Genomic DNA, 11,932 nt, shown 5'->3' with positions numbered 1-11,932 from the left:
ATAGCTATGTCGACCTATAAGAGAAATATTTTCATGAAGAAATTACACTGTAGGACAATAACCAGACTACTGTTCATTACCATCACAATTAACATCACTGGTATACGATCTGGGGCAACGCGAAAGCACTCATAGTATCGACACGTGAACTGTATTCAGTACAATAGTATACTTGTATTTAAAGTGTTGTCCTGTATTGTTTTTCTACGAAAATCATCGGTAAAGTGAACTCTACAAATACGCAGGGCTCTCTCTCTCTATTGCTAACTGTTGTTTATAAAATGCTACACTCGAGGTAGGAATAAAGAGGTGAAAAATATCTGACAGAACTCTTCAAGACACACAGAAAGAAAATAAGAGAACTTGACACACGTTGAGAACTTGAAATCATTTTGAAGAACGCAAGATTGGTCGGTTTCCATCACATAAAGCAGGGTTTCAGGATTTAATTTGATAATCAACTATTTAGTAAATTATTAGCTGGAACGTACGCGCGCTGCAGTATTTTGGATCTTGTTTAAATGCAACGCGCATCGATTGCACTTTGGTACAATATGTTCATTACGCTTCTAAATGGAAATGGGGACGATGTGAAGGCACGCGTCTTTTCCTTGACACTGTTGTTGTGCAGATGTTCCTGAAACCTCGCTCCAGTCTCTTCTATCGCATGGGGTACCCTTGGACTCAGTTTGCACACGGAGAGGAGCTCTCAATAAAAGGTGACCGGATCCCTGCTTCACCATCAGACCGAGCAACGCAACTCGTGTACTCAGTCGACCAGATCTCGCCGAGGAAGCGCGTAGCTTTCTGGATAAATTCTTCTCGTCCGGTGAGTAACATACTCAGCAAGGTAGAAATTAAGCCTTTACTGTGTTTGTAGCCGGCTGCCATCAATACCATAACAAAATCCTCCTGGAAGTAATTGTTTTTAAGATAAGGCGTTAATACTGTAAATGAATGTGAACTCAATTTGAGGCAGTAATTTTATGTGAAAAGGAATTCGATAGTAGATGGAGCTGATCTGTCATATTAGATCTTGTGGATATGGCTGAGTCGCAACGGAATTAAAGTAATTTGCACGACGGCGGTTTCTTCGGTGGAATTGTTTAGGGGTGTAGCAGATCCGGAAGCTATGAAGTACGACATTCTAAAATTTTAACAGCAGGGTTCCCATTGTCCGAACAGTATTTGTTGTTTGCGATGAGTTGGATTTTTTATATTTCTAAACAGTACAATACAATCCAGGCGAAGAAGATAATGAAGCTTTTGAGTGAGGGCAGCAAGAACAGCAGACGAATATCGTGTTGCTTCTAAGGACATTGTATGGGAAATATATAACGGCGGAAACGCCGTAATTGCTTCGGCTTAATGTACCCACTAATTTTTAGAGAACGTTACACCAGTATATTGCATCATGAGGTAATAGCGTTTGCACGGTGACAGCATACAAAGTACGCCACGTGCCAAAGGGCAGTACATAACGTATCAGGCAAAACAGAAACTCCGCACCGCACCAAAGACAAATAACTACTCAAGACAATGCCAACATTAATGAGCATCCATCGGCAGTAGTATACACCAAATTCACTCATAGGAAGAGCATACTGCTACAATTGTTAGTTAGAGCTACGACATTGGTGCTGACATATATTTTCAGTGAAATGAGTGACATAACGTGTTACTTCACTCCAATCTTCTGGTATCTGTATAACTAAAAGGTTAAATTGGTTCATGCTCAGTCCAAGCTGCCTATCTAACGACTTGCAGGGCAAAAATATTTGATTTTATTGACCGAAATTAAAAATTTGAAATGCTGTCTCAATCTGCTCATTAAGAGATATAATCTTACGTTAAAGGTTTAAGACAGTACGAAATATATCAACGTGAAACCGTGTATACGTATTGACGCAGCGTAACACACAGCGTCCAAATTACCTGGGCTCTATTCATATAGTGCTCGCACTAAAGAATTAGAACACTTTGAACAGAATTTGAAACCTTTTCTAAACTTTTTCTCGGTTAAGTGCTTCAAGTCAAATACTTAACGCATTAAGTCATTTATAATGTATTAAGACGTTTGAAGCTGTTTTGTACATGAGAGTTCCTTTCCTTAAGGAATATTTGAACAAAATAAGTGGGCCTACAAATTGAAAACCTCCTCCACAGTCGGGAGACACTACCTAACTACTGAATTACACATCCCATCGATCAACTTTTAGAAACTTAAAGGTATTTTTTACAGCTAATGGCATTTCTCGAGTGAATGAAAGAAAAGACAGAATTACCCAAATGTGAGGAAGAATAAAGCGTTTAAAATTTCTTTCAGTCCATTATTTGAACAATAATGAATAAGCTGTGCATTTTCAGTTGCTCCATTAGTTGACAGTGCTTGCTCTTTGTTCGTCAATAATCATTTCTAAATTAGATGCTACGACTGCTGTAGGCATTATTACGTGGCACACAGTTGTTTATATTCCATCTCTGGTGTTCTCCTGTAAGCTTACGAAATCTAAAATTTCATTCTATGCGGGAGAAATTTCTATGTATTAACGACGTGCCTTTGAAAGCTGTTACGAATGACAGACAGCAATTGAACGTGTGCTATATCCTTAGATATTTCCTAAGGACTAATGTCAGCACGAAATGTAAAGATACAAGGCATTGAGGTCGAATAACAGCTGATAGCAGGCTTGTAATGGTTTCAGTTGGCTGACCTCAACCGTTTTGCTGCGCCTCTTGCGCTGTTTTTGTTTGAAATTTTTGTCGCTTTAGATTAGCAGCCGCTTTCAGATCATTCTCGGAGAATGAGAAATTAATGACTAGGAATGTTCTGATAGCACATTTACATAGTGGCAACTGAGTGTCCTTAACCAATCGGGATTAATACGCAGTAACGTTTATTAGTTCGAGACTAGTACAGCAGAGGAGTGTGTTAAGTATGAATCTTTGCTTTTGGAAAAGAAATGACCAAATCAACTGCAATAAATGTAATAGTTTTGCAACATTTATTTCGCTATCATTGCCATTCTAAAGCAACCAGCTAATACAGTACTGGTGAGACTATCTAAATATATGGTGGTTGTCCATGTGAATAATTATACATTGTAACTATACATTGGTACTTACATATAGTTTGATTTGACCTCCATATAGCATCTATAGTAAACTGTCATCATCTAATTCGTAGTGATTACGTGATATGTAGTAATTATAAACGTATGGAATATAATGTGACATATTTTTGATAGTTCGTTTACTTCAAAATACGATTTGACACTTGTTTGACAGTTCGTTTAGTATGATGCTGGAAGTATAATTGGCTAAGTAACGATAATGTTACACATCACCGATCGAATTTTACTGTGAATTATATCTTTGATCCAAGTATACCCAGACCAAAGACATAATTTTCAATCCTGCCCGCCTGTAATTCGATCGATGGTAAAAATCTGGAAATGTGGTTGCGTTGCTCGTAGTACTTAGGAAAACAGGAAAAAGAACATCCTGGTGACTTGGTCAGCTTCAGTGTACACTATCTGATCAAAAGTATCCGGATGCCCCAATTTAACGTGCAGTTAATCGCAGTATGTCACGAGAAGCGGACCTGACAAAATAAAAGGCGGCCGGGATTATAGTGTTGTCAGTAGAGAAGCAACAGCAGAATGGGTTGATCAGAGGCGCTCAGTGATTTCGAACATGGGCTAGCCACACGGCATTTCTATTTTACCGTTTTCAATAAGGCCTATTCGTAGAAGTTCGTTCGGTTGGAGTATAGCCATCTGCGGACTGCTGAATTCACTTCCGCATCTGTCGCTATACGGTGGCCGGTCAGGAATTTCTTCATGGGAGCAAACAGATGAAAGTCCGAAGGTGCTAGACCCGGACTGTATAGTGAATACTGGAGCATCTCCCACCCAAATCTGGCGATTTTCTCCCGATCTGGAGCATCAGCGTGGGGACGAGTATTGTCATAATGAAATCTGACACCGTCAGTATTTATGTTGTGGCGTTTGTCAGGTTAAATTGGTTCAAATGGCTCTGAGCACTATGGGACTTAACGTCTGAGGTCATCAGTCCCCTAAACTTAGAACTACTTATACCTAACTAACCTAAGGACATCACACACATCCATGCCCGAGACAGGATTCGAGCCTGCAACCGTAGCAGCAGCGCGATTCCGGATCGAAGCGCCTAGAACCCCTCGGCCCCAGCGGCCGGCGAAGTGGAAACACGAAGCAACAACCGCAATTGAACCAAATTTCTGTCCATTTACTGGCAGACAGGGACCGTCGTTCATTGTGGAGGAGTGTTGTAAGAAAGTGCATGAAATCAGCTGGAAGAACCATCCATGAGTCCCAGAGTGCTACCAGTAATCCAACCAGCACAGTGGCTGTACGTGGAGATTTACAAAGAATGGGGTAGAATTGTCGAGCAGCTCCTGATGAGCCACGTATTTCTATGGTCAATACTAAGCGCCGCTTGAATGATGTAAAGGGCGACGCGACTGAAAACGGTTGATTTGGTGTAATGAATTACGCTACATCCTGTGGCAATCCGATGGATGGGTTTCGCTTTGGCGACTGCCTAGGAACCGTTACTTGCTATTACGTGTAGTGTCAACAGTGATGTAATGTACTGTTTGGATTATATTGTATGTTAACCGGGGACCTAGAAACGACGGAGAGGCTCCGTCCCCGCTGCAGCCGCAGTGATCCACAAGCCCACGACGACTACCGCAGTCCACTTCACACCTCCACCGCCCCACATCGAACGCAGGGTTATTGTGCGGTTCGGTCCCCGGTGGACCCCCCAGGGAACGTCTCACTCCAGACGAGTGTAACCCCTATGTTTGCGTGGTAGAGTAATGATGGTGTACGCCTACCTGGAGAACTTGATTGCGCAGCAATCGCCGACATGGTGTAACTGAGGTGGAATAAGGGGAACCAGCCCGCATTTCCCGCGGCAGATGGAAAACCGCCTAAAAACCATCCACAGACTTGCCAGTTCACCGGACCTTGACAAAAATCCGAGGTGCGGATTGGTGCCGGGGACCAGGCGCTCCTTCGCGCCCGGAAAGCCGTGCGTTAGACCGCACGGCCAACCGGGCGGGCTCTCAATGATGTATAGTGATGTACAGTGATGGTCGTGTTACGGTATGAGATTGTTTTTCGGGGTTAGGACGTGGTCTCCTTATTGCACATAAGAAAGTGGTAAATGCGGAAGGTAGAGGACACATATTACAGCGAGTGTATTGTGTACAGTAGAGGAATAGTTCGGAGACGACGGTAGTTTTCTTTCTTCAGCAAGAAAATTCACACAATCACAAAGCAGCATCTTTGAGGTATTTGTATGTGGACAGTAGCATTCCTGAAATGGACTGACATGCCCAGAGTTCCGACCTGAACCCAATGGAAGCCCTTTTAGGATGACTTAGAACGTAGAGTTCTCTCCAAATCCCAGCGTCCAACTGCAACACTTCGCTGGTTTCGATTTGAGGAAGACTGTGGTGCCATTCCTCCACAGAAAGTCGGACACCTCATTGGAAGAGCCCCCAGCAGAGTTCAAGCTGTCATAATGGCGAAGGGTGGACACATACCGTGTTAATATCCACTAACAGGTGTCGAGACACTTTTCGTTAGATAGTGTTTATACGTACCACCTAACTAAGCAGTGGTCCAAAACTTTTTTGACGAGTAAATGATGGAGACAATTCCTTGTTAGTTAACTGGGGCTAGTAAGTCAACTGCAGTGGTTGGTTCAAATGGCTCTGAGCACTATGGGACTTAACATCTGTGGTCATCAGTCCCGTAGAACTTAGAACCACTTAAACCTAACTATCCTAAGTACATCACACACATCCATGCCCGAGGCAGGATTCGAACCTGCGACCGTAGGGGTCACATTGTTCCAGACTGAAGCGCCTAGTACCGGGCGGCCACACTGGCCGGCTGCAATGCTTGTTTTCGTGTCACAAGCAATGCTGGTTACGTTGGTAAGGTATTGTTTCAAAATTCAATATGCAAACAATGCCAGCCGTTAAATTAATGGAGTAATGTTATTAGGTGTCACCGACAGATGTTCCACTTAAGTAACGTAATTTTATTGTGACATTCATATTCTATATGCGAGTAACTATTTTTATTTTGAGTCATCAATCTTCTCACTGGTTTGATGCGACCTTCCACGAATTCCTCTCCCCCACTAGCCTCTTCATCTCAGAATAGAGCTTACACCCTACGATCTCAATTACTTGTTGGATTTGTTCCAAGCTCGTCTTTTCATAAAGTTTTTACCCTCTACAGCTCCCTCTAGTACCATGTCTTAACTCGTGCCCTATCATTCTGCGGAGAATCTCCTCACCCCTTATCTTACCAGTCCACCTACTTCTGAACATCCATCTGTAGCACCACATCTGAAAAGCTTCGATTCTCCTCTGCTCCGACTTTCCCACAGTCCTTGCTACATTACCATACAGTGCTGTGTTCTACATGTACACTCTCAGAAATTCCTGCCTCAAATTACTGTCAATGTTTGATTCCAGTAGACGTCTCCTGCCCAAGAATGCCTTCTTTGTACGTGCTAGCTTGCTTTTTATGTCCTCCTTGCTTGGTCCGTCATGTTTTATTTCGTTCCAAGGTAGCAGAATTACTTAACTTCGTCTACTTCGCCATCGCCAACTTTAATAAGTTTCTCACTATTCTCATTTCTCATACTCCTCATTACTTTTCTCTGTTTTCGGGTTACTCTTAATTGATATTTTGTACTTATTACACTGTTAATTCCATTCAGCAGATCCTGTAGCTCCTCTTCACTTTCTCTAAGCATAGAAATGTCATCAGGGAATGTTATCATTGATATCCATTCACCTTGAATTTTAATCCCACTCTTGAAACTTTATTTTATGTCCATCATTGCTTCTTCCATGTGTAGATTGAACAGTATTGTCGAATGATTATCCTAGGTCGACAAATCCTAGGAGCGTGTCCTGACTTTTCTTCAATCTTACTTCCATTATCAAGCGCAACGTCAGGGCTGAATCTCTGGTGCATTTACCTTTCCTAAAGCTAAACTCATCATCATCTAAAATATCTTCAGTTTTTATTTTTCATTCTGCTACATGTTATTCTTGTAAGCAATTTGGATGCATGACTATTAAGCTGATTGTATGATAGTTCTCGCACTTTTTGCTCTTGATATCTTCGGAATGGCGTGAATGATATTTTCTCGAAAGTTTGATGGTATGACGCCAGAATCATAGATTCTACACACTAAGTTGAATAGTCATTTGGTCTCAACTTCCCGCTATGATGTTAGTAATTCTGAGGGAACGTTATCTATTCCTTTTGCCTTATTTGTCTTTAAGTCTTCCAAAGCTCTTTTAAACTTTGATTCTAATACTAGATCTTCTGTCTCTTCAACATAGATTCCAATTTTTTCTTCCAACATGTCGTGGGACAAGCCCCCTCTCTTGTGGATGCCCTCAATGTGTTCTTTCCATCCATCCGCTCTCTCCTCTGAGTTTAATATTGAAATCCCCATTGCACTCTTAATGTAACAACCCTTGCTTTTAATTCCACATAAGGTTGTTTTGGCTTTTTATTATACACTTTGAGTTTTCACATTACACTGTACAGTAGTTTGAAAATTATGGATTATTTCACTCTTAATAACTCTTAGTTCCATGAATGGTCCCATTAAAAATGTATTTGCCATTTCATATGGCTTAGCGAAAGGGAAATTTAAAAAATATAAGCTGTAAATTCCGAAGGTTGTTGATTAAAAGGAACCCAACGATATCCTGATAATTTTTTTGGCTCTAAATAGAAGTAAAGATTTTTAGAAGGGCGTACTTCAGTTTGTCTGTCCGGCTGTTCAAAACCATTTTCTCAGGAACGGGTAGACGTGTCAAGTTGAAATTTATGTCACATACGAAGGCTCAACTGGCTCTGAGCACTATGCGACTTAACTTCTGAGGTCATGTGTCCCCTAGATCTTAGAACTAATTAAACCTAACTAACCTAAGGACATCACACACACCCATGCCCGAGGCAGGATTCGAACCTGCGACCGTAGCGGTCGCTCGGTTCCAGACTGTAGCGCCTGGACCCGCCGGCCACTCCGGCCGCCCATACGAAGGCCTATACTTTTTTGGCGATATAATAAACGTTAGTTTTTAAGACAATGCAATCAAAAGCTCGGCCATTTATGTCACGTATATTCACAGTTGCAAACTCACTCATCAAAACCTGTAGAGTAATTCTCCTTGGTCTAGAATAGTGAAATTCGGCAAGAAGCAAGGTTTCATAGTACAAACATAGGAAAAAAATACGAAAATTATGAGTTTTTCATTTTATCACACGAAAGATTGTATTTCCTTTGAAATCTGTCTGTCTCTGTCCACACGTCTGTTAAGCCCCCTTTTGCTGAGGAACAGGTAAACGGATGAAGTTGAAATTTATGTCATATACTAAGGTCGTGGTCCTTTGACGGTGTAACAAACATTATTTTCAACATCAATGCAATCAGAAGATACTGCGCCGTGCGGGGTAGCCGCTCGGTCTTAGGCGCCTTGTCGCGGTTCGCGCGGCTTCCCCCGTCAGAGGTTCGAGTCCTCCCTCGAGCATGAATGAGTGTGTTGTCCTTAGCGTAAGTTATTTTAAGTTAGCTTAAGTACTGTGTAAGCTTAGGGACCGATGACCTCAGCAGTTTGTTCCCAGAAGACCTTACCACAAATTTCCAATTTCCAAAAAGAGACGGCCATTTATGTCACGTATACTGATACTCGCAAACTCACTCCTCAAATCCTACACTTACCTCCCGTTGGTTTAGAATCACGAAATTCGGCAAGAGGTAAGGTTGTACACCACAACCAAAGGAAAAAAAATCCGAAAATTATGAATTTTTAATTATATCAAACGAAAATTTTTTTGCCATTTGTTCTGTGACTGTCTACCTGTCCGTCCGTCTGTTAAGATCTCTTGGGAATTTGAAATTTATGTCGCATACTAAGGTTTGCCTTTAGTGGTGTAAAAACGTTACGTTTCTAACTCAGTGCAATCAAAAGACGCGGCTATCTATGTACCATATTTTGATACTCTCACACTCACTTACTAAAACGTATAGGGTATTCCCCCTTGATGTAGAGTCATGAAATTTGGCAAAAAGAAAGGTTACACAGTACAAGTATTGGAAAAAAATCAGAACATCGTTAATCTGTAATTACACCACATGAAAAACTTTTTCTTTTGTTATTTGTAATCCTACTTCTAACTTCAAATTAAAGCATTCCCTAAAGCCTTGGAATCGCTGGGGCCCCTGTCTTGCCAGTATCAGTGTCGATAAAAGTCAAAAATCGTCGAAATCCTCGAGTCCCGGAACGGGTGAATTATCTATAAACATTATTAAGTTTGTACAGAACCCTCAGTGCGCGAGTCCTGTTCGCACCTGGGCAATTTTTTAACTTTTTTTGTTGTATTAGATAGTAAGGACGGTAACATAAGCGATAGTGTTAACGAAATTGTTGTCGGGTGTGTTGCAGGTTGTTGCCAGAGTGGTACAAATGTCCCCCCGGCCGTTGCTCATTGTCCTCTCGCTGGTTCTCCTGGCACACCAGCCTTGCGATGGCGGCATTATCCTAGACAAGATCAGCAGCTTCGTCAACAAGTTCGTGCCGCTCCAGCGAACAACGACCACGGCGCTACCTCCGACTGCCTCCACGTCATCAGAGGGAGCAGCCGCAGCAGCCAGCCACAGCGCCGGCGACAATGCGACTACTGCAGCGCCGCTCTCTGGCACACAGCTCGCAGTGGACAACTCGACGCTGTCAGTGACGTCATTGCCAGATGATGTAACCACGGCCAGCTCGAACAGTTCACAGTCCAAGGGTTTCATCATCGCCCCTAACCTAGTCAAATGCGGCTCCGGTTTTAGAACGGGACATAATGGCCGGTGCCACAGGATTGTGTGAATGAATGATCTGCATCCGTTTCAGGATGTGAAACATCTTGTACATATTTATCATTCAGTTGTTCGTCACCATTTCATAAAATAAAATACTGAAAATACTATGTTTCTGGTAATATTTTTTTACTTTTTTGTGTTTTTTTGTTGACATTGGTTTACTGAAAAGTACTGCCAACAGCGTGGTACTAATTTAAAAACATCTATTCAGAGAAACGAGAAGAGTATGAAAAATGGTTTCGGAATAATTTGCAGTATCGCCACAGACTTAATACATGATGCTTGAGAATTAGGTGGTCTGATAAGCTAAGGAATGAAGACGACGTCCGCAGAATCTGCGAGGAAAGGAATATATGGAAAACACTGACAAGAAGAAGAGACAGGATGATAGAACATCCGTCAAGACATCACCGAGTAACTTCCGTGGTTGTAGAAGGTAAAAACTGTAGAGGAAAACAGAGACTGGAATACACCCAGCAAATAACTGAAGGCGTAGGTCGTAAGTGCTACTCTGAGACGAGGTGGGAACAGGAAATGAATTCGTGGCGATTCTCATGAAATGTTTATGTAGGCAATAATAACAAATTAAATTTCATAATAAAACGGTACTATCTCTCTAACATCAAGAAAGGTTTTTACATTTTCGAACTTTCATTTTGCAGTAAAGCCAGAGCAACTGTGACACTTACCTAAGATTTTCGAGTAAGCTATTTCTCTGTGCTTCGGAAAACTGCAGTGAAACAGTAAGTGGATTACATCTCCTTCCATCTTCCGAAAGTCGCAATAAGGGTTGTACTTGATGGCTAGGTTATGTATTTGTGAAGAACTTAAACTGTGATTAGTACAGATTAGTAGCAGGGTAGCTTCATTTCCCTAGTCGCCTGAAAGTTTCGAGACCAGGGGAAGCTGCTAATTATCGGTTGGATCACAGCGTTTCTGGTGGGGCTAAAGTCTCATAAATTATACTGCTTTCATCATTTTTCTGATTTTACTGAAATATAATTTGTATTGTCTCAACGTAATGCTAATAACCTGAAGCTGTCCAACATATATGACGAAAGATTCGACAATATACTATTGGACATTAAAATTGCTACACCACGAAGATGACGTGCTACAGACGCGAAATATAACCGACGGGAAGAAGATGCTGTGATATGCAAATGATTAGCTTTTCAGAGCATTCACACAAGGTTGGCGCCGGTGGCGACACCTACAACGTGCTGACATGAGGGAAGTTTCCAACCGATTTCTCATACACAAACAGCAGTTGACCGGCGTTGCCTGGTGAAACATTGTTGGGATGCCTCTTGTAAGGAGGAGAAATGCGTACCATCACGTTTCCGACTTTGATAAAGGTCGGATTGTAGCCTATCGCGATTGCGGTTTACCGTATCGCGACATTGCTGCTCGCGTTGCTCGAGATCCACTGACTGTTAGCAGAAAATGGAATCGGTGGGTTCAGGAGGGTAATACGGAACGCCTTGCTGGATCCCACCGGCCTCGTATCACTTTCAGTCGAGATGACAGGCATCTTATCCGCATGGCTGTAACGAATCGTGCAGCCACGTCTCGATTCCTGAGTCAACAGATGGGGACGTTTGCAAGACAACAACCATTTGCACGAACAGTTCGACGACGTTTGCAGCAGCTTGGACTATCAGCTCGGACACCATGGCTGTCGTAACCCTTGACGCTACATCACAGACAGGAGAACCTGCGATGGTGTATCCAACGACGAACCTGGGTGCACGAATGGCAAAGCGTCATTTTTTCGGATGAATTCAGGTTCTGTTTACAGCATCATGATGGTCGCATCCGTGTTTGGCGACATCGCGGTAAACGCATATTGGAAGCGTGTATTCGTCATCGCCATACTGGCGTATCACCCGGCGTGATGGTATGGGGTGGCATTGGTTATACGTCTCGGTCACCTATTGTTCGCATTGACGGCACTTTGAACAGTGGACGT

The 11,932-nt window shown here is 42.3% G+C and overlaps 1 protein-coding gene across 1 annotated transcript; it reads left to right on the top strand.

The window, feature by feature from the left end:
- Window positions 1–587: 587 nt before the first annotated feature.
- On the top strand, window positions 588–10,047 carry LOC124789328. Its single transcript, XM_047256647.1, has 2 exons — window positions 588–829; window positions 9,539–10,047. The coding sequence occupies exons 1-2, from the start codon at window positions 632–634 to the stop codon at window positions 9,965–9,967; spliced, it is 627 nt and encodes a 208-aa protein (XP_047112603.1). The 5' UTR covers window positions 588–631; the 3' UTR covers window positions 9,968–10,047.
- Window positions 10,048–11,932: the final 1,885 nt, after the last annotated feature.

Source organism: Schistocerca piceifrons, chromosome 3 (assembly GCF_021461385.2).
Source record: "Schistocerca piceifrons isolate TAMUIC-IGC-003096 chromosome 3, iqSchPice1.1, whole genome shotgun sequence".
Lineage (NCBI taxonomy): Eukaryota > Metazoa > Arthropoda > Insecta > Orthoptera > Acrididae > Schistocerca > Schistocerca piceifrons.
This window is presented reverse-complemented; position numbering and strand designations above follow the sequence as displayed.